General features: G+C 41.4%; 2 protein-coding genes across 5 annotated transcripts; both read right to left on the reverse strand.

Annotated features, from left to right (window-relative positions):
- Window positions 1–1045: 1045 nt before the first annotated feature.
- Window positions 1046–22603, reverse strand: nkx1.2lb (NK1 transcription factor related 2-like,b). Its single transcript, XM_015958334.3, has 3 exons — window positions 22137–22603; window positions 3901–4099; window positions 1046–1926 (listed from the first exon to the last, which is right to left on the reverse strand). Exons 1-3 carry the CDS (start codon window positions 22452–22454, stop codon window positions 1190–1192), a joined length of 1254 nt encoding a protein of 417 aa, XP_015813820.3. The 5' UTR covers window positions 22455–22603; the 3' UTR covers window positions 1046–1189.
- Window positions 6955–21872, reverse strand: LOC139070600 (uncharacterized). Of its 4 annotated transcripts, XM_070553157.1 has the most exons (8): window positions 21266–21330; window positions 19941–19975; window positions 19806–19844; window positions 15887–15991; window positions 11356–12366; window positions 11125–11280; window positions 10941–11033; window positions 6955–7495 (listed from the first exon to the last, which is right to left on the reverse strand). In XM_070553157.1, the coding sequence occupies exons 4-8, from the start codon at window positions 15893–15895 to the stop codon at window positions 7172–7174; spliced, it is 1593 nt and encodes a 530-aa protein (XP_070409258.1). In that variant the 5' UTR covers window positions 15896–15991; window positions 19806–19844; window positions 19941–19975; window positions 21266–21330; the 3' UTR covers window positions 6955–7171. The 4 variants fall into 4 exon arrangements, with proteins under 4 accessions (XP_070409258.1, XP_070409264.1, XP_070409249.1 ...); XM_070553163.1 differs by lacking the exons at window positions 15887–15991; window positions 21266–21330 and adding an exon at window positions 21802–21872; XM_070553148.1 differs by lacking the exon at window positions 15887–15991 and having other exon boundaries at window positions 21266–21589.
- Window positions 22604–23800: the final 1197 nt, after the last annotated feature.

The raw sequence follows: 23800 nt of genomic DNA on the forward strand, positions 1-23800 counted from the left end.
ACGTAGAATGTGCTACTACTAGTTTACCTCTCTGTTTTTGTGTGTCTGCTCTGTCGTCTCAAGCCCTGTCAGTCGTGACAGATGGCTGCACGTACCAAGTTCACTATTAAGCGGGTTCAATCAGACTGTTTGCTTGAGATGACTTGTGTTGGTAATTGATGCTACATAAACAAAGTATTTAAATGTGATGATGGAAATGCCCTGATTGGTGCTTGCGTGTGTGTGTGTGTGTGTGTGTGTGTGTGTGTGGGGGGGGGGGGGGGGGGGGTAATCCCTCATCATAAGGGAAATATGATCCTTCAATCCTGATTTGACTGAAACAACATCAGGCCCATATTGCAGTGGAGCAGCAGTTGGATGGTATTCAGCCTAGCACAGCTGTGTTGGGGTGGGTGTTTAGCTCTGATCGGACCAACTCCACTCTTTGGTCATTTCTGGTTTTTGCTCCTTGAGCCAGCCTTTGATCCAGGGATGGAGGCTTTTGCAGCCTTGCTGGGAAGTCACGTTGTAATTAAAGACTTCTCAGTGTGCATGTCAGCCCACTTCCTCCCTCCTGGTTTCGTCTCTCCTACCAGCAGGACTTAATCTGTGAAACATAATGAGCCATTTGGGCTGCAAGATGTGTTTACAATCGTTTCAGACCAATTAGGTGCAGTTTGAGATCCATAAAGGACAACCAGACAAAGACCAAAGCCTTCAGTTCTGAGACCCATGTCACATGCAGTGTGGACCGCACCTGTCTGATTTCCTCTGAGAGGAGTTCCTGCTGTGGAGATGGAAACACTTTGAGGGCTTGTTCTTTCTGTTTAATCGTCATTATTTTAATATGAAAGGACAACAAGGTGTTGGGCAGAGGAGCGGGGACATCCAGGGTTCACTGTCAACAAACTGAATAAATAACAAACAAAAACTGGCACAGCTGGAGGTACAAACTTCTGACAACAGATCAAGCCATTCCTTAAGGAAACATTCAGTATTTGTACAGACTTGAGAGGAAACAGGAAGAGATCAGCTCTAGTTCTATCAGTCCTGACTGCGTTCAGAACAACATTTATCTAGAGTTTCTGCTCCACATTCAGTCTGAACACGCTCTGCAGAGCTCAGAGCCCACTAGGGCCATGTGTCCTCCTCTCCAGGTGCTCCTCAGTAGGTTCCTGCTGCTGTCTGAGGACCCTGGAGGGGGTGGGGCCTAGAGGTGAGTGCTGTAGAAGGCAGGGGCAGCGTAACTCTGTGTCCCCAGCATAAACGGAGACAGGACGTGGCTCGCTGTGAGGAAGGGCAGCTGGACCAGGCTCCCTGCAGGGGGATGATGGTGGCCCGCGTAGCCAGCATGCATGGCCAGGTGTCCACTCACTGGAGGGGATGGACTGAGTGGACTCAGGCTCCCCAAGCCTCCTCCTGACCCTCCCCCCGTGCCTCCAGCTCCTCCTGCACCAGTGGGGGCGGAGGTGTCGGCTCCCGGGTTCTGCTTCTTCCACTTGGTCCGACGATTCTGGAACCATATTTTGACCTGGGTCTCAGTGAGGGACAGGGACAGAGCCAAGTTGAGACGTTCACACACAGACAGGTAGCGCGTGGACTTAAACTTGTTCTCTAGCGCCACCAATTGCTCGTAGGTGAAGGCAGTCCGTGCTCTGCGGGGCTTTCCCGACTTCGAATCAGAGCCGGATCGTTTCCTTTTGGGCTTGGCCCCCGGGACCCCACTGGCCTGGCTGCTGCCAGTCTGAGCTTCAGAGCCTCCATTTGGGCTCTTGGTGTCTCTGCTGGGGTCCTGGTGGCTGTGCGGGTCCAGTTCTCTGTCTCCGTTACTCGGAAGAGCAGAACTACTCTCCTCACTGCTGTAGGCTCCGTCTGGAGCTTCCGAGTCTGGAGTCCCAGACCGGTGGTACTCCTCCTCATCCGGGCTTCGGTACACGAAGGCTTCCGCTGAAGACACAACAAGACGAGATGATTCAGATGCAAAATAAAACTAACAATTCATCAGTAACTAATAACTAAAATATTAAATAACTTATTATTAATTAAAAAACACAATTTTAATTCATAATAAAGAATACTTATTAACAAAACAAATAAACAACAACATAATTAAAAGTACATGCAAAACAGATAGTTTAAATAAAAACCAGTTTTGATCAAAATCACCAAACTTCATTTGAGTCGATTAAGCATGAAGTAAATAATTAAATATAAAAGTTTGAACATGAATTGAACTTGAGCTCTACATGTGACTGGGTGGTCTGAGGCAGCTTTTCTCTTCTCTGCTGGCTTTTGACGCCTTATGAAGAGTAGGAAAACGTTATTGAACAACTTAAATAAAAAAATAAATGAGCAACAAAAATAGTAATAATTAAAAGTTGTTTTTGTTTCTAAAATGAAAAATCAAATCCTGTCAGGAGGTGAGTGATGAGTGGGGGTGAGACTCGGGAGCTCCACAGCTTTAATTTATGCCTCATGCTTTTCAAACAGGAAATAAAATTAAATAAATTGAAATAAACATGGAGAAAAAACAAAATAATTGTTATTACTGAGCTGCTGAGGCTAATGGGCCACGAGGCCGTTTTTAATTTTTTTTACATTTGTTGTATTTATTTTTTGTTCTGAGTTGGCAAGATGTAATTGGTTTTTTATGATCGAATGTTGCGTTTTTTTGTTTTGTTTGATCTTCTGTCACTTAATGTTATTTTTGCTACTGAAGCTCCATAAGTCACGTCTTTGTCTAAAAGTTTTTTAGTACATTTATTAATTAGGAGAAAGAATAAAGAAACAAATAGATGTATTATTATTATTATTATTATTATTAGTAGTAGTAGTAGTAGTAATATTTAGATTTTTGGTATTGTAGTTAATATTATTTCGTGTATTAAAATTACTGCTATTATTATTGTTGTTATTTTTTGCTTCTCCATCAGATGTGGCATCTCAAAAGAAACACTGACTATCATAAAGTCACTAAAAGAACAAACGCAGGTTAATAAACACAAATACCATAAATGAAAACAATCAAACAAGAAATTAAACTAAAAGAAAATCTGATTTTCAATAATACATTTCCTATTTTTCCATCTAAACTGATAACTATATTATTATTCGTGTCTTTCTGGTAGATGGTTTTATCGTTTCTAATTTCTCTGAGCTCTGATTGGCTGATGCTTCGACCCTTTACCTGTTTAATAACTGACTATTTTAACACTTGATGCTCCGATTATGAAAACGAAACTTTTTCTTATGAAAAACATCATTTTCTTGTTTGTTTATTTCTTCCTCCAGATTTTCCAGCTGATTTTATTTTGGAAAAACAAAAATCATCATCTGAACGAAGACAAAAAAATATGAACCCGGTTCGGATCGGTCTGGTCCGACGGGAGGGGGTTCGTCCTAAAAACACTTCCGACTCCACCAGCTTGTTCCAACGGAACCAGGAGCCCTCCAGTTTGTTCACGCCGGTCGTTTAAGATGTGAGACAATTCCAATTTAGTTCAGGAAACTGATAAAAATTATACATCCGGTTTATTAGTGACGTCAGGAAATCAATTAAGTTATTTTAGTGAAATTAAAACAATCCGAGCTGTTTAGAACACACACACACACACACACACACACACACACACACACACACACACACACACACACACACACACACACGCGCGCGGCTGCTGAAGTGCGTTAGGAAATTTAGCGCCCTCTTATATAATTGAATTGAATTAAAGGTTTTAAAAAGTGCGCTGTCAGCTGGTCTGGGATCAGACCGATCCGTAGTGCCGGAACCGATCAGGTGAATTAAAGTAAACAAAAACAAACAACAGCTGGTAGATTCTAACGAAACCAACGGATTTTTGATTCGGTGAATTCTCCCGAACCTCCTCAGATCAGCTGACTAGAAACAGCAGGTCCACTCACAGGTCTGGTACTCCTCCGAACCGCAGCAGCTCCGGCTCGCCTCCCCGCTTCCTCCTCTCCGGTTCTCCGCCTCAAACGCGCTCAGCTCGCGCTCCCCGCGTAGGAGCTGCTGGTGCTGGTACCGGCGGCTGCTCGTGAACTTGTTCGGGTCCAGGATGTCCAGGACGGAGAAGGAGGTGGTTCGGTGACTGGTGGGGCCCTGAAACAACACGTGAGGTCAGTCAGTTACCCTGTGTGTTCTAGTCCAGTCTGAGCCTCGGAAACATTTAACTGATAGTAGTAATAATAATAATACTAATAATTATTATTATTATTATAATAATATAGCAATAATAATAATAATAATAATAATAATAATAATAATAATAATATAATAATAATAATATAGTAATAATAATAATAATAATAATAATGAAATGTTACAACAATAAACATATTAGTAATAATGGTATTTTATACTTTATTTTATTAGAAAATAAGGAAACATAATTCAAATCAATTGATTGTCATTAAACTGTTTTAGACGAAATTGAACAAACTGAATAAATACATCAGATGATTATAGAATATTTAATTTATAATTAAGAATAAAAATAAATGTTATAACCTCAAAATCAGACTAATATTATGAAATACCAATTAAATAAAAATAATATCACACTAACAATTTTTAAATAATAATAATAATAATAATAATAATGTATAACTGATCCTGACCAGATTCAGAACTGAACGTTCTGAACAGACTCACTGATCTCTCTCTCTCTCTCTCTCTCTCTCTCTCTCTCTCTCTCTCTCTCTCTCTCTCTCTCTCTCTCTCTCTCTCTCTCTCTCTCTCACACACACACACACACACACACACACACACACACACACACACACACACCGAATTATTAATAACTAATAGACAATTTGGATCAGAACGGAACAATATTGCCTCCAGGTCTGAGATTCTAACCCGGTTCTGATGGATCTGGTGTCCCCGGATGTTCCTGATGCAGAACTTTAGAAACGTTTGAAACATCAGAACAGCAGTGGACCGCAAATTAATTAAAAACCAGAACTCTGCGCGTTCCGACCCGGTTCGGCTCAGATCATCTTACAGTTCCAGTTCGTTGCTCGTTAGTTTTGTTTTTTATTGCTTTTAATTTTTTGGACGGAGAGAGGGAGGGGGGTTCACTTTAGATCTGAACGGACCCAATAATCAGAACCATAATAATAATAATAATAATAATAATAATAATAATAATAAATAACAGCACCACCGTAAACAACAACAACAACAACAACTATAATAATAATAATAATAATAATAATAATAATAATAATAATAATATACTTATTATTATTATAAATAACAGCACCACCGTAAACAACAACAACTATAATAATAATAATAATAACAATAATAATAATTATAATAATAATAATTATTATTGTTATTATTATTATAAACAGCACCACCGTAAACAACCACAACTACACTGAAAAAAGTGTTTCTTTGAAAAAACTTGAAAAAACCATGTCAACTGGTAACACACAGTTGAATCAAGTTTGTTCAAAGTGAACTATAAAGTTTGATTAAAGTAAGATTTTCATTTAGATTTCTTTAAAATTTTAAGCTCATTAAAATTATCCCAACTCCTTTGGTCCAACTTAAAAATGACAAGTTAATTGAAATTACCAAACTACCTTGGTGTAACTTAAAAATTTCAAGTTCATTGAAATTATCCTAACTCCTTTGTCCAACTTAAAAATTTTAAGTTTATTGAAATTATCTTAACTCCTTTGGTCCAATTTATAAATTTCAAGTTAATTGAAATTACCCAACTACTTCGGTCCAACTTAAAAATTCACAAAAAATCAACTCTATATATATTAAAAAAACTCTTTGAAAGAACTTGAAGAAACCATGTCAACTGGTAACACACAATCTAATTAAGTTTGTTCAAAATGAAATACAAGGTGTGACTAAAGTTAGAATTTCATTCTGATTACATTGAAATTTGAAGCTCATTTTAACTACTTGGTCTAACTTGACTAAATCAACTCTATTTTCTACTACATTGTTTTTACTTTACAGTGTAAAACTACAAATTAAACAATGTGCGCTTGTTCCTACATAAAATTTTGCCTTCTAACTTTGTAAAAATAAGTACAAAATACATGAAATGTTATAGAAAATACAATACGCAAAATGTAACAAAATTTAATACAAATGCTCTCACAGTTTAACAACACAATGACTTCACATAGTGAATTGCATATAACATCAAAAAGCCAGACATTAAAACTGAATTGTAAACATTTTGGGGAATACCATTGAAGGAAGATAAATGTAATAGCTCGTTATTTTCAGCTGGCTCTGAACAAATCTAACACAGTACAAAAATGACTGAACAATACCTATATCACAAGGAAATTCCAGTGCCTGAGGGTGTACTGCAACTCTCAGTTCTGTCTTTGCTTCAATACACCTGAATAAAATGGCTGAAAAACCTCAGTATGCAGTTCAGGAATCCATAGCCCTGTTAATGACCAGATTATTTGATTCAGGTGTGTTGAAGCAGAGACACAATTAAACGTTGCCGTATACTGGCACTCGAAAACTAGAATTGCTAAACACGGGTTTAAAAAGTCAGCTGATGTACCATCAATGGTGCCCTTTTAATTTGAACCATAGGCAAAACTCATTTCACTGAAACCTACATGCAATCCAAAATCCATGGCTGAACCAGAATCAAAACCAAGATGCAGCAAAAGAACAAATCTAAACTGAAGTGCATATAAAAAACAGAGTAGATGACACTTGGCTTTAAAGGGATTTTCCAATCCTAAGTAAAACTTTGGTAAATGAGAAAAAAAAACATTCTGTAACAGCCCAGTTTTTCTCCTGTTTTAGCAGCAGTCTATTTGCTTCGTTTTAGCCCAAAAACAATATAAATTAATTTTAACAAAAGCATTTCATTCCCCTTTACCTTTATTGTTTTATGCTCAACTAAAGTAAACTGTCTGTTGCCAGATCAGGAGAATGACTGGACTGGTTACAGAATGTTTTTTCCCCTCACTTATCTAAGTATTACTTAGAATTGGAAAATCCTAGAAATTCTATTTTCAAATTACTTCACCGTCAGTGAACAATCAAGGCTTAGATTATAGTTTCTGCACCATGCTGGGAAAAAAGACAGCTACAAACAACATACCTGTGCTACAGGTACATTTTGGAAAAGGAAATGGCAAAAACTGATCTTGTGGTTGCAAACCACCAATATTAATTCATATTTAGCAGTTTCACATACAGGTTCTGCACCTTTGGAGACATCTTTTGAGGTTCCAGCTCCATTATAATTTTCTGCAACACCTCAAATGTAAAGCGAAGGACCTTTGGATAAGCCAGATTAAGAATGTAGATCAAACCTAACAGGAGTGCACATGCTGTTCCAACTGAGGACAGTCTATCAAGAACCTCTACTCCTTCGATTACAATCCCAATGTCCTCAGGAGGCCCTTGAAGTTCATCTCCCTCGGACCGGATGACATACACAGCCATCGTGACGTCTTCCAGGTCTTTTTGCATCTCTGCTCTGTGACTGTCCTGCAAAACAACACAAAAGTCTGTCAGCTGGCACATTTAGCTTATCATGGCTGGAATCGTCCCTGTACCGAATTTTATTTTTATATTAATCCTTCAACAAAATTTCAATGGATATTTCCTTAGACCAGGGATTCCCAAAGTGTGGTGCGCGCACCCCGTGTAATGGCTGCGGAGCTCAGAGAAGTCTGTCATATGTCACCATTAGCGTAGCCAGAAACTCATTTGTGGGTGGGCCTAAGAAAAAGTAAGTGGGCACAATAAATGTAATTGAAAACAAGTATATTTTTGCGCGTGTGTGTGTCCTCCACATGTGCCCTAGCTTCATAATAACAATGCGCCGAGCTTCAGCACTCTGGCCTGCGCACGCCGATATGTTCCATATTTGATCATTTTTAACGATGTTGGAGGAATCTGAAGGTGAGTCATTCTGGCAGATTGTAATTAACATCCCGTCTCATGCAGGTGTTCTGACATTGTAAACACCGCGGTCAAGTGACCCAGTCACATAACCAACATGGACGAAGTGCCGCTCACCGTTGACATCCCGGTGAATCACACTGTTGAGAAGAAGGGGACTAGCACGGTACCGATACGCACAACGGGACGCAAAAAATCTGCATTTACTGTTGTGCTTGGCTGCCATGCTAATGGACAGAAACTGCCACCTATGGTGATTTTTAAGAGAAAGACTCTGCCTAAAGAGAAATTTCCAGCTGGAGTCATCGTCAAGGCTAACGAAAAGGGCTGGATGGATGAGGACAAAATGAAAGAGTGGCTGAATGAGGTGTATGTGAAGAGACCAGGCGGTTTTTTTCCACACGTCACCGTCCCTGTTGATCTATGACTCCATGCGCGCTCATCTCACGGACGATGTGAAAAAACGGGTAAAGCAAATTAACTCGGAGCTCGCTGTTATTCCAGGAGGCTTGACAAAGGAACTCCAACCGCTGGACATTGGCGTGAACAGGGCGTTCAAAGTAAGGCTACGAGCCTGGATTTGATGATTAATTACTGGTAATAGCGCTCAAATAAAGCACAACCAAACTCATATTTGCTCCCACTGCCTTTTTTAATAAAACACAATTCAAATCACACTATTTTCTTAGGCCTTTTAATAACAAACATATGATTTTGTTCATGTGGAAAGTTTATGTGGTTAAATCTACCAACTAAACACATTCTGAACTTCAACACAGCGCATAAGGGGATGTGAATCTTCCGTTTTGTTTTGCTGTGCCAGGTTGGAGGGAATTAAGGTTATTTAAGTGGTTCAGAGTTTTAAAAAAAAACAGTAGATATGTTTCACAAGGTGCTGCTAGTTATGTTAAATCTTACTTCTGATTTTACTATTTAAAACAATAATAATCAACTTCTTCATGTTTGCTCAGAGATGTACAGAGCTGTTGTCCTTCGGGAGTGCTGCAGGAGGACACACAGGGATATATGGGGGTTGGATGAGGAAAACGAAATAAAGCAAAACTGTTTTGTGATCAGTTTAATTTGACATGAACACGACAAACACGCTTCCTTGACAATCTTTGTGAGTAAAAAAAACGTGTAGAAATAAAAACGAACATGTGATATTAGAGAAATAGCGGGCAAGCGGTGTTGATGCATGATTGCGCATGCGCCGTGAGCAGTTCTGGTACTTTTTGGGTCTCAGCCGCTTGCTGCACCACTTCAACCGTGCAATCGTGAGCTCGCACGGACTTCTGGCGTGTTATTTTGCTCGTCCCTCGTGAGGATATCGCAAAGTTGAAGCGGCGCTGCGAGCAGCTGCGACCCAATAAGTATCAGAACCGCTCACGACGCATGCGCAATCATGCATCAACACTGCTCGCCCGCTATTTCCCTAATAACACACGCTGTTCGTTTTTATTTCTACACGTTTTTTATTCACAAAGATTGTCAAGAAAGCGTGTTTGTCTTGTTCATGTCAAATTAAACTGATCACAAATCACAGATTTACTTTCTTTATTTCGTTTTACTCATCCAACCCCCATAAATCCCTGTGTCCTCCTGCAGCACTCCCGGTGTACGACCGGCTTTAGTAGGAGGGAGACCCGCAATTATCGCTTTGTCACGCGTGTCTCATTGAAAATGAATGGAGGAGAGGCGAAGTTGCCTCCCGAGTGTCGAGCCCATTAGAAGAGCACGAGCCGTCAGCGCACGCAATGAGGAAGTGCACGTGCGCTCTAAACCAGGTCTGAACCAGGACTAGACCAGTAATGGGCTCGACACACAGGAGGCGACAAACGACCGCGATCAGCGAAATTTGTCGCTGTCGCTTTTATTACCTGTCACACGGGAGGCGATCCGCGGCAGCGGCAAAGCCGTCTACGCGTTCTGTTCCATGGCGAAATCGAAACTTCCGTTGTTTTGCTTGGCTGTGTCAGGTTGGAGGGAATTAAGGTTATTTAAGCGGTTCAGAGTTAATAAAGTGGTAGATATGATGTTTCACAAGGTGCTGCTAGAGTTATGTGAAATCTTACTTCTGATTTTAATATATAAACATAATAATAATCAACTTCTCCATCATGTTTGCTCGGAGGTGTACGGAGCATCCTGTCCGCTCATTGGTCAGTGAATGAAACCTCCGTTGATTGGTCCTCGTCCGAGCGACAGCGATGAAAAGTTGAAAATGTTTCAACTTTCTGGGATCGTGTCGCTGGATCGTCCGTGCACGACACGTGCACGAGTGCAAACTTTCACATGCACGTTTTTCGCTTGGTAGGAGAGAGACCCGCGATTATCGCTTTTTCGCACATGTCTCATTGAAAATGAATGGAGGAGAGGCGATGTCGCCTCCCGTGTGTCGAGCCCATAAAGTGAAGCATGCTTTTGGCTGTTATAATTTTCACAATGTCTGGTTTGCACTGATATGTTCCGAGTCCCGAACCCGCACAGATGTTTTACCGGTACGTTTTACCGTGCCCACGCCCGCACCCTATAACCTGGTGCGCCTTTTGTATGTGTTAAATACCAAAAAGACACGTAACTGAAGCTGCGCCTTATGGTCGTGAAACTACGGTATTTTCTTTTAAAAGAACCGCAGTCTGCGCACAAAGTAAAAAAAAAAAAACATCAACCTTTGTTGTTTTCTTCCGTGATATCCCACGCTATCCTCAATGCTGTCCCCCTGTTTACCTGCCTTCCTTCCCCCCGCCTGCTGTCTCCGCCCATGGCCCGATTCCTCAGACAGCAATCTGAACACAACTGGACCGAGACCGGCCGAGTGATGCTGGGCCAAAGTGAGCTGATCTGATCCTTGTGTGAAAGCGCTATGAGGCTGCCACGTCTGGTAATTTTTGGTATTTTAGTAAAACTTAATTTTCTACCAAATATTGTCCTTGTGGTGCCCAAAAGGACAATAGTTCTAAGCTAAACACTTTATACACACAATCATTCAGAACATTTTTATTTACCCGTTTAAAGATTTACTTACCGTGTATTCTTTGATGAAAGCATTTCCATCCTCTCCAAGGAAAGGGACGAGGGCTTTCAGGACACACTCTCTTTTTTTGTTGACGTCTTCGGTCTAGTTTTGAGAGATACAATGTAATAAGAAACAAAGCCAACATTGTGTTTTTCTTTGGTTACTCATCATTGGTCTCCTGAATTTAGTTCACCTGGTCAAAGATTTGTGTCAGCCCAGATATCTTCTCCCTGGTTGATCCTCCTCTTGAGCGAATGGCGGTCATCAATTTGGTGGAGTACTTGTCAAGTTGGGAAAAAAACTTCTGCTCTAGGGGAAGAGCTACAAGCCTCTGGAACTCTGCATTGATCTGCAAGAAAAACATAAAAGCTTTAATATATAAAGCCTCTGTCAACGATTAAATTAAATAACAATGTCTTCTTACCTCGCGTTGATCAAAAAGAGCCGGCCATCGACCCTTAAAATCCTGGATTCTTGGCTCACCGTCCACCACCTCTTGTCGCCTGTATGCAAAAGTGCGTGCCATTTTGTCTGCAATGACCCGGTCATTGTGTCTTATTTTCACTTCAGTCAGAAGTGAAAGTCTTTCCTGTTCAAGGGATTCGGAAGTGTCCCCAGTTGGCAAAGATGGATAAAAGTTAGCTTCTGCCCTTTTAGGCCTTTTTACGTTTCTGCCAGAAGATCCTTCTGTAACTTTGGACTTCATGGAGTTAACAGCTACCTCTGGGCACCCGTGCAGTCTGAGCTGGGTTCTAAGATTTCCCATTTTGTACTTGAGCCTCTGCTTCCATCCGTACCATCCATTTGAGGATCCAGGTTCCTTCAAACACGGATGTTTTTTGATTAAAGCTTCTGCCACTGCAACAAAGTGTTCATCACATGGATAAGCTTTGTACTTGAAGATTTCTTCAGATACTTTGTTCAGAATGTCAGATTTGGTTCTTGTGCTGAGATACACCAATTTGGAGGATGATTTGTATTCAGCATTTCCCCTTTCAAGCACAAGCTCGGTGTCATACGAAAATTGTGGAATAGGAAACACCGCCGGCCACTGCACGCTTCGAAATGACAGTTTTGGAGGAGAAGGGAGTATGTTTGTGTTGTTTGATGCCTGTAAAGAGCAATCAACAGCATCAAAAGTGGCACAAGCTGATGAAACATCATCAGTAAGTGTGATTATGAGTGGAACAACTTCCTGTTGAACCACCTTGATTGTTCCCAAATCCTGCAGTTCAGAGGTTGCGTTTAGATTGAAGAACTCATTTCCAAAATCTTGGTCCATGTATTGCAGGCGAATTTCTGTTGTGATTCCAAAGGTGTTCTTTACGACATTGACAAGTTCTAATAAAGACTGGGGTATACCATTTGGAAGAATCAATTTTTCCACATTGTTTTCGCCCAAGATGACTTTAAGTCTTGCTGCACCCATGGTAATCTGAAAAACAAACAATTGGCATGAGTCTCTACTTCATGTTCTTAAGGACAAAAAAAAAAGTACATGTAAAGCTTAGGGTTAAATACCCCGTTCTGAAATTAGCATCAAAATATCTAAAAACAAATTGGCCGTAAAATGTGATCTGATATTCTAAGCAACAACAATAATCAGTCTGCCTTAAAATACCACACATAGAATTATGTGTTTTCAAACTAAAATAATGCATTAAGTAAACATTCAGAGTGCACGTGGAAAAAGTATGTGAACAATAAATAGTTGAAGCTCCTTTGACAGCAATAACTGTTCAATAATGCTCAATGAGGAGAAGAATCCAAGCATCAGCTAAAGACTGAAAGAAATCAATGGGATGTGCCAACAACCCTTTTAGCACATATTCTTTGGACAAATGGAACCAGAATTGAGTTGTTGAAAGAACTACCCAACACTGCGTGGAGAAAAAGAGGCTCAGTACAGCAACATCCGAAACTCATCCCTACTGAGAAGTATGGTGGTGGGGCATCGTGGTTGAGGCTGCTTTGCTGCGTCAGGGCCTGGGGGGGATTGCTCTCATGGAAGAAAAGATGAATTCCTAAGGTCTGATCTGAACTACAGGAAACATTTGGTTGAACTTCTTACTGCCAAAAGAGGTTCAATCCGCTATTAAATCCAAGGGTTTACAAGCTTTTTCCACCTCCACTGTTAATGTTTACATGGTGTGTTCAATAAAAAAATAAAAACAAAATTATTTTCGTGGTTTTAGTTTCAGCAGACTGTCTATTGTTGGGACTTTGATGAAGATCAGATCACATTTTAGGACCACAACGGGCAGAAATCCATGAAACTCCACAGGGTTCACAAACCTTTTCCTGCAACTGTATATAAAGATTCTTTAACTAGTTAATATGACACAAATATTCCAATTACAAGCATTGCATACACATCATTCTCCTCACCCTTTAAACATGAATGTATCTTTTTAAAGTGACAAGGCGCATTCCTCCAATTCTGTAGTCAACAAGGGGGTATCTGTCAAGCAGTTCTTTAGGCTCCAGAACTTCTACTTCCTTGTTTGGAGAACATTTTAGATCATATGATCTAAAATGTTCAATGTACCACACACTGAGCTTTTTGACAACAAACAGAGGGTTGTTGTGAAGAATGACCATGTGGATAATCTCACAAAACTCTGGTAGTCCTCCCAGCGAGCCATGGACCAGGATCATTCCACATTTGTAAAGAAGTCCATTGTGTGTCACACTTTCAGCAAAGGCAACGGTCTCTACATTTACAGACTTTTGTTTAAGAGCGCTTACAATGTCCTTGTTCAGAATGTCCGTTTGAACGTTGGTGACAGTGGAAACTTCCAATGAAGGTTTCAAAACCTTGCAGGACTGTAGGTGGTGAGCCATCTGTAGCTGGTGTTTTTCTGCAAGCGTGAGCAACACATTTTTGAAGCATCTGACGTTCCTTGCAACTCTCTTAAAAAAGCTGTGCTTTGACTCAAAGCGCATTGTCCAGAGGGCAACAAGTGGTCCATACTGACGTATCAAGTGCGGATAGTGCTCAAGGAAGTGATGCTTGGGCTTAAGTTCACAGTCAGTAAAGACCTCTTGGAATTTGACCCTGTGCTCTGAAATCTTAAAATCAAGATATGCAACGGACTCTTCTGTCTGAACTGGACAAACTATTATTTCAACAATGTCCTTTAAGTCCAAAAGAACTTGCCAAGCTGGCTCCTCACAAGGAACACTTTGCCCTAACAACAAGGGAAGAAATCGAAGCAAACTCCAGTTCTCATGGGCATTGCCGCCCACAGTCTTTTTTGATGCAAAACTCTGAGCAACAGGGTGAGGTCTGTTAGTTTTGTCACTCCATTTGAAGTTGAATGATGATATTGCTTCATTCAAAGCAACTAGTGTGACATATTTTTTTTTAATGAAAACTCCAAGGCAAAGGGCAATTTCAAAAGGAACTATGCCCTCAAAAACATCATGGGCAAGGTCCGGTGGAAATCCTTTGGTTAGATCAAAATACAACAGTTCTGACAAGACACAATTTGACTTGACACCATAACAACTGGATATTTCAGTTCCTTCAAGACTTTTTAGGTGATCTGAATGAATATTTTTGTCTCTTAATGTAAATGTTCCTCTGTTAACCTCAGTTGTTTGATATTGAGAGGATTTTGCAGTGCAAAAGCGACAAATGTAGTCTCCAGTAAAATTCTCTACAAACCCAGCAATACCATGTGCAGCGAGGTTGTCAGCCACTACACATTGAAGGGTTCCTTTGAGGGTTTTACCTAACTTTGGAACATACAAACCACTCTGTTCCAAAAACAGAAGATCTCTTATTAGAGGCTCTAAGACTTTTGCATAACTGTAAGACTTTAGATCATTGCTCTTAATTAAAGCTGCCAAGTAAATAGACGACAATGCAGAGTTACAACCGGGGAGCAAATTACCGAGAGTCCAATACAATCCACAAATTTTGTGCTTTCTTTTAGATGTCCCAAGGGGATTGCATATCTCAAAATCATCAATGTATAATATTAATGAAATGCTTTCCTCGTTTGAGAGAACTTTTTCTTTGAATATGGCACCATCAAAAAATGACTTGTAAATGCCTTCTCCTGAGTCTTTATGTAATGTTTGTATATGCTCTGTTTGACTCAGTATTGCTTCACAGTCCAAGATTTCCTGTAGAGTCTTTAAAATTGAAATATACTGAAATGACTTTCCATTTTTTTTATCAAGAAAATATTCTAACGGTTCAACTACACCAAAATGTCTTCTATAATAAGCCTTTCGCCTCCAAACACTGGAGAGGGGCCCTTTTTTCCTTATTGCCTTTTTAACAGGGTTTTTGTCACAAACTGCACTTGCTAAATTTTCCACAAGTAAATGGTCAAAAGGACAGTTATTCTGTTGAAGTATTTGCACAACTGTATTCTTAGTAACTGGTACACAGAGCGAACCGATCAAATAACTCAACTCTTGTAAGAGCTCATCGACTGCTGCATTAGACACAAGAAAAACACTTTCTAACTTAAGAAGAACGGAAGCAAGTTTGATCTCAAAATCCTTCTCTAACTGCTCAGCATCATCATCTAAAGTTTCATTACAGCCAATACTGCTTTCCCCATCTGAGAAAACAGCAACACTGGCAGATAATTCTTCAGGGTTTTTTGTAAGTAAAACTATTTCTGGTTTAAACTCATCAACTTTACCAGAATGTTTTCTGTATTTATGACTTTTGTAGTTTTCATAGACATTTGTTTTGTAGAAACAGTTCTGGTACACACAAGTGACACACACTTTGTTTTTAAGATGAGCAAAAATATGATGAAAGAAATCCCTTTCTGTAGAATGCAGACTACAAGAACAAACGGGACATATATATGCTGATGCCTTTGTTTGTGGTTTAAAAGAGGAATGACATCTTGCTAGATGGCTCCGTAAAGCATTCCAAGTTTTGAATCGGCAGGCACAACTTAAATAGGTGCATGGATAAGAATGACCTCTTCCATATTGTCCGTGGCTTAGTTTGTAGTGCCCAAGCAGTTGAGATCTTCTTGTGAAGACACTATGACAGTCTTTGCAACTCCATGCCATTCAATTTGACACTAGAAAAAGAAGACAGATGGACCACTTGTTACAAATGAGTTTGTCCACACTTTTCTCCTCCTTCAGGAAGACCACTGTTTAAACACCAGTCAATGAGAGCTTCAGAGGTTAATAGTTTTGTTGCAGATTAAAAAGTTGTTGCATCAGTTTAAATGTAATTTACCATATTTTCACGACCATAAGGCGCACCTAAAAGTCTAAAATTTTCTCCAAAATGTACGCTGCGCCCTGTGGTGCGGTGTGCCTATTGTGTTGTTGTGAGAAGCGAACGTAGTAGAAAACAAGAGGCGTGGCGTGAACGTGCGGACGTGAGCGAAGACAGACCTGTGGATCTGCTACATCATCATCAACATCCTCGCTATTTGCGTCAGACTCCGGCTGTGAGTCTCCGTCCACTTCCTCTTCTTCCAGTTAAAAAAACAGCCGTACTATCTGAACTGCCTGGTGGACATTTATCCTTCTCATCATCCTTTATTAAAGCCTAATAAAAGCCTGCTAAACTGCAGAGACAACATATCTGTCCGGATCGCTCCAAAATATGAGGTTTACCGTCAATATCTGTCTAATTGTTGTTACTCCGCTCGCGCCACTGCTTTCCCCGCAAAGCGGCTCCTTTTTGCGCACATCTCGTTACTCATGCAGCCTTCCTCTCTCTCTCAGCTACATAATGATCCTTTTAATAAACTGAATATGTGAGACTTCCACCAACAGCAAAAGGATCTCATGTTTTTGTGGGGGATTTTTTACGTTCACAAGCACATTCCCTCTCACGGATTACTAAACTGCTGTTTAGACAAGTTATCAGATTGTCTAAAAATAGATAATTTTTTAGTTTAGTATAACTCCGCTTTTACGTTGCCTATTAACAAAATGTAAAAACAGGGGTGTAGTTTATAATCTCCTTTTTAAAGCTGAATTGAAACCAAAAGTCAGGGAGGCGGAGTCTTGCTGCTACAGCGTCCCAAATCAGACCTGTTCAAAAGACGCGGATATGCGTCCATGTACCCCAGAGGGTTAATAAAACAATTCAAATCACACTATTTTCTTAGACCGGTTAATAACACAGATATGATTTTGTTCATGTGGAAAGTTTATGGTTAAATCCACCAACTACCGGTAAACACATTCTGAACTTCAACACAGCGCATCAGCGCTTGAAGCGGCGCTGCGAGCAGCTGCGACCCAAAAAGTACCAGAACCGCTCACGGCGCATGCGCAATCATGCATCAACACCGCTCGCTCGCTATTTCCCTAATAACACACACTGTTCGTTTATATTTCTACACGTTTTTGTTACAAAGATTGTCAAGAAAGTGTGTTTGTCGTGTTCATGCCAAATTAAACTGATCACAAAACACAGATTTACGTTCTTTATTTCGTTTTCCTCATCCAACGGCATAATTCAATGTAAAATCAATGGAGCAGCGCGACCGTGAGAGACAGGGCATCACACGTCAACTAAGAAGCAGCTGTGCGTCCAGAAAGCACGCAATCACCTCACTTGAGCGGCAGATGCGAGCTGACGAGGCGTGTGTTTTGCGATTGCTGCAGCTGCTGCGTGACGCCTGGGAAAAGGAAAAGCTGACTGCTCAACTTGGAATGGACCTCGCTGAGAGGAATAGAAGATGGAGACTGGATACCCTGGTGAGTTTATATTACTGTTGGAACCCTTCACGAGGTACTGTCACCATGGAAACACATATACAGTCTATGTGGATCAGTAGATCCTTGCATGTCCGCCTAGACGCCTGACCAAATCGATTAAAATACTTACATTTAGCCCCGCATTCAACTCTTCCTGCACGCACGGCAAGGTGCGATTGCAGGTGCATCCAAATAGATGTTTACAGCGATTTTAACGCCAGAATCGCGTGCAGTCTGTAATGGTACGTGACCACCGCACGCGATTCTGGCGTTAAAATTGCTGTACACTCCTCTGTTCGGACGCAGGTGAAGTCGCACCTTGCCGGGCGTGCAGGACGAGTTGAACGCACAGCTAATGTCAATATTTTGACCAATTTGGACGGGCGTCTAGGCGGACATGCAAGGATCTACTGATATCGCATATACTGTATATGTGTTTCCATGGCGACAGTACCTCCTGAACATTCCGACAGCAAAATAAACTCACCAGATGTCGAGTCTCCTCTCTTCTATTCCTCTCAGTGAGGCCCATTCCAAGTTGAGCAATCAGATTTTCCTTTTGCCAGATGCACACGCAGCAGCTGGAGCAGTCACAAATGACACGCCTCGTCAGCTCGCACCTGCCGCTGAGGTGAGGTAATCTCGCGCTTTCTGGACGCACAGCTGCTTCCGAGTTGACGTGTGACGCCATGTCACTCATGGTCGCGCTGCTCCATTGATTTTACATTGAATTATTTCGCAAAACAACCAGAATCGTGTGCGGTGGGCACATACCGTAAGCACTGTAACACAGAAATGAGGTGTTTGTTTACCTTTTGCTGACATGTTTCGGCTGGAACTACCCCCTTCGTCAGAGCCATCAGCTGTTCGCGGCGTCACTTCCGTTTATGTGCGGGCAGCAAAGGACGATGTCGCCCTCTGCTGCCCGCAGACAGCACACAGATCATTAACACAGAACAACAAAAATACAGAAGATGGATTAAGAAAGCGATAGAGATAAGGAGACGTGGACACAACACCATGAACAGGGACGACGGGGTATACATGTTGGACCACGCATGGGACTGTGTCATCAGTGGGGAGGACGCGGGCAGCAGAGGGCGACATCGTCCTTTGTTGCCCGCACATAAACGGAAAAAACGCCAGCGAACAGCTGATGGCTCTGACGAAGGGGGTAGTTCCAGCCGAAACATGTCAGCAAAAGGTAAACACCTAATTTCTCTGTGTTACAAAAGAAAAATGAAGACAATCATGAACACACACACAGAATGAATATACAGAAGATTTTTAAAGAAAGTATTCTGTTCATGAGGGCAAGCATGTTATTGATAATAAAAAAGTACTTTAAAATAAGAAATTCCCTTGGGTCATCTGAAGAAAGCAAAGTTGGGGATTGTATTTGGAATGTTTTCTTGCATCGGTTAAAATGTAATTTACTTCCTTTAAAATCAAATATAATTCAGTTTAACACACTTAAAAAAATTATTTAAAAAAAAATCAACCCAATGCATAAAGAAAGTATTCTGTTCATGGGGCCAAGCATGTTATTGATAATAAAAAAGTACTTTAAAATAAGAAATTCCCTTGGGTCCTCGAAAGAAAGCAAAGTTGGGGGTTGTATTTGGACTGTTTTATTGCACAGCTGAAATTGCACTGTAATTATTTGGCAGATTTAATTTCTTAACATTACTACAATTTTTACCCTTAATGTTATACAAACACAATTGTAAATTTAAGCTGTCCTTGAACTATTTTAAGAAACAAAAACTATTTTGAGGCACAACTAGGGTCTCTTGTGGTATTGTTACCAAGTAATATAAAATGAACTATTATCTTTACATCAGATTTGACTGTAATAAACCTAAACAATGATGGGGGAGGTAGTGTCATGTCTACTGTTTTAATTGTATTCTTTATTAGCAGATAATATTGGAACCTCAAGATTTTTTTTAGCATTCCTATGATATAATACTCGTTTACAAAGAGGCTGGCCCAGAAGATACTTAAATTTAAAAACTTACTTGAAAAGCTATGTCTTTTCAGTGGAACACAGGAACACTAATGGGCTGACTTACAGCAATAATGTAGTATTTAATGCAAACGTGATAGGGCCTTTAATAAATAAAATAATAAAAATTAATAATTTAATTAAATGTATACAAAACTCACATTTGCAATTCCAGATGTTGGGTGGTTTTCTACCAGGGACTGAGGAAAAATGAGCAAGAGAAGAAGAAAATTAATTAATATATAAGCGGTTAAACTTTCCATCTATCAAAGTGCCAGTGTTCATTGATAACTTACATTACATTGAACAAGGCAAAAAGGAATCAGGAGAGCTGAAGGGGAAAAGAAAAAATTACAAATGTGTTCATACAACCCCACTTTAAATATTGAATCTGATATTACAGATATGGTGAAACAAAAGACTGGGGGGAAAAAACAAGTTTTTTTACTGACATTACATTTGTAAACATTTTCATTACATTTTATTATTCTAGTGATTAACACCAAATCCTTAAGACTGCCCTTTTTGCACACTAAATGCTGTAGTGTCTAAAGCCGGGCATACACTGTGCGACTTTTTCACTTTTTTGAGCCGATTTTCCAGTCGTGCGAGAATCCACAAGATCGGGGAGAGTTTTGCGCTGAGCATCTTGTAGTGTACAGGGGGTTATGAGAGGCGATTAACACCACGTGACCAACTACCGATTAGCAATCGTAAACTCGCACAAACTTCTGGTGTGTTTGAAATGTTGATCGTCCCTCGTGATGGTATCGCACTGTTGAAGCGATGCTGCGAGCAGCTGCGACCCAAAAAGTATCAGAACCGCTCACGGCGCATGCGCAATCCTGCATCTGCTCGCTATTTCCCTAATAACACACGTTGTTCGTTTTTATTTCTACATGTTTTTTTACTCACAAAGATTGTCAAGAAAGCGTGTTTGTCGTGTTCATGTCAAATTAACCTGATCACAAAACACAGATTTACTTTATTTCGTTTTCCCCACCAGCCCCCATAAATCCGTGTCCCTGCAGCACTCCTGAAGGACAACAGGCAAGACAAAAAAGTCTGACGTGGAGTAAAAACTGCTATTTTTAGCATATTTTTAGGGCCGACGTGTTGCTATCATACGTACAGAGTGAGCAGTCAGGTCACAACAGAGAACTGGGTCGTGCAGTGTGAGCGCATGACTTGTGAGAACTGCCCTGCGAGGAAGTCGTACAGTTAAGAGCTGAAGCTGAGTGAAAAAGTCGCATAGTGTCCGCCCGGCTTTAAACGAGTCAAGCTCTACAGTTTTGATAGGGGAAGACAGAAAATCAGACACGAATTCCGGAGATTTTCAAAATACTGGTTAACAAGGAAATAACCGTAACAAAAGTTAAACGGGTTCTAAATTTGACTACACTTGACACTGGGATTGAAGTTAGTTTGTCTGTGGATCTAATTTGCTACTTTTTGATCCTGGACGACGAGAATTTAATCCTTAAAGTAGAGAATTCAGCCAGTTTATCCAACACCACTAGTAATATTTAGGCTAACAGGAGGACATGAAAACTAAGGAGGCATCGACAGAAATACCTTCTGGGTTGATGGTGAGTTTAATACTTTTCATACGTTTTCTTACCTTTTAAACTATCCTCCGATGGAGACGTATTTCTGTCATTTTCATGATCGCGGTACAGAACGCAGCTCAACGATGGGAAGGAAGGGACCATGCAGTCGCGAATGCGAAGCAGGCACGTGCCGAATGCGAAGCAGGCACGTGCCGGCAGGGAGAGAGAGAGAGAGAGAAGAATCTACGGGGCTTCCTCAACTGACTTTCACGGGCAAATAATGAGTGTTACATTTTTACACTCTATGGCGTTGTTGCTAACAACTGCTGGGGCAGAGAAGACGCCTCTTATTACGCATCACGGGAGTTCTGTGATAAGAACCTTTTAAATCGACAAAAACGTAGAAAAATTACCGTTTAATAAAAAAAATCCTTTGTCTAAAAATCTAAATCTCACCAACAATATTCTTGGCACTCACTGTGGTTTTACAAAACCTAAGTTGATACCACTAGCATTTAAAACATATTGAAAAGTAAAGCACATTCATTAATACAGTTATAAAGTCATAATATTACTACATAAAACCATATTTTACCGAAGAACTTACCGTTGTTTCAGCTCCGGTTCCGAGAATGGTGCTGGTAGATGGTCAATCTAGAACTTCAGAGGCGGGAATAAATCTGACGTGATGACGTCATACGCACTAGTTAGTTCTATTTAAATTCAGCACTTTGGTTCAATAAGGAAACATCACTTTGCCCTTAGTTGGGCAGTTTCAAGTTGTTTGCCACCACATTTTTGAGTTGTGATCCTTAACTCAAAAAATGTACATTTAATTTTCGTAAAATATTACATTACATTGACTATTGTTAAATATACTTTTTTCAGTGTATGATGATGATAATAATAAAATCAACAAAACCCGGGAGGTGCAGTCCGTACCTGCTGTGGCGGGACCAACACCGGGTTCGTCGGTGGAGGTTCCGAGTTGTTCTCCCCGGTCTGCCCCTCTCTGCCTCCGGACCCCGCTCCGGGGAAGATCCGCTTCTCTCCGGTACCACCCGGATCCAGCATGTCTCCACTTTCCGGGCCCACTAGCGTCTGGACCCCTTCTATCCCGTTCGGCACCTGAAGAACCGCTCGGTCCCGACTCACTGACTGTTGAACCGTGTCAGTCACGGGCCCTGCCGCGGTTCTGTCCCGGTTTGTAACGGTCTGGAGTCCGTCCGGTCCCGGTACCGCGCCTCTGTCCCGGTTCATCACTCCCTCTGTCCCATGCGGGCTGGAAAGGTTCAGAACTGAACAAAGAGATAAAATGTCAGAACCGGATCAGAAGAACTCGGGCCTGCTGCTCTTCATGCCAATAGGAGGGACTTCGCGCCCGAGCGGCTCACGCGCGCATCAACATCCGGTCCGTGGCGGTGCCAGCTGGACAGGTCAGGCCTCGGGTGTTCTGGGTCAGAACAGGGTCTTCAGGTCCTTTCTGTCCTCTGGTCTCCAGCTAGTCCTGCTGCGTCCGGACCTTTGATCTGGACCAAACCGGTATCCCGATACAGCTTCACGCCCCGACCTGCCCAGGTGACCTGGTAGGTCCTGGGTCACGTTTGGTCCTTGCAAGTTCAAGCGGATTCTGGTAGGTCCTGGAGGGTTCTGATGGGTCGTGACCGGTTCTGGTGGAGCGCTCCGAGAGCCAGCGGGGAGCTGCAGCACGGACCGATCCTCCTGTCCCGGTAGTGAGAGACCTAAAGCGGCTGTCTGCCGCTCCTCCGCGGTTTTGAAGCCCCCCTCCCTCCAACCCCCCAACCCCCCCTGGACCTTTATCACTTGCACATTTCTCTGCGCTACACTGTGTGTGTGTGTGTGTGTGTGTGTGTGTGTGTGTGTGTGTGTGTGTGTGTGTGTGTGTGTGTGTGTGTGTGTGTGTGTGTGTGTGCTCCTCCTCCTTATTTATACATTCCTTTAACTCTGCGGTTTGTAATTGGCTACAAATTAATCCCGCTCGCGCTAATAGGCCATTATCTCTCCGTGCGCGTGTGGCGGCGCGCGTCATCTTAGAACAAGGGGCAGAGCGCGGAAAGCGCGCGCTGCCTCCTGATGATGATGATGATGATGATGGCGGTGAAGATGAAGATGATGATGATGGTAAATTCCACAGGAACTTTTCATAACGCTAGACTCGGTTCTGTACCGGCCCGGTGTTTCAGAGCTGCTGAGGGTCTGATGCAGATTCCGGGACCGGGCCTGCTCTCAGAACTCAATTAGGACCAGAATAAAGACGGTACCGTCTCGCTGCAGTGAAATATTGATTCCTAATCCCGGCGGTCATTACGGTGCCAGAAAATAATAGAGCACAGAATTGGATTTTGATTTAACACGCAGCGTGTTTATTCTAATACAGGGACTTAATATTCCGTTGATTCTCATTTACAGCCACGGGTCCGTGTGTGTGTGTGTGTGTGGGGGGGGGGGGGCGCCCTGTCCTCCTCCCCTCTAAGGTCAGCTCCATGTAATTGGTTTGTTCAATGATCCTGAAGAAGAAAAAATAAAAGTTAAACAAATAATAGCTGGAACAATGAGACACGATTAACCAATCAGAGAGCTTCTTC

The sequence above is a fragment of the Nothobranchius furzeri genome, chromosome 1 (assembly GCF_043380555.1).
Source record: "Nothobranchius furzeri strain GRZ-AD chromosome 1, NfurGRZ-RIMD1, whole genome shotgun sequence".
Taxonomy (NCBI): domain Eukaryota; kingdom Metazoa; phylum Chordata; class Actinopteri; order Cyprinodontiformes; family Nothobranchiidae; genus Nothobranchius; species Nothobranchius furzeri.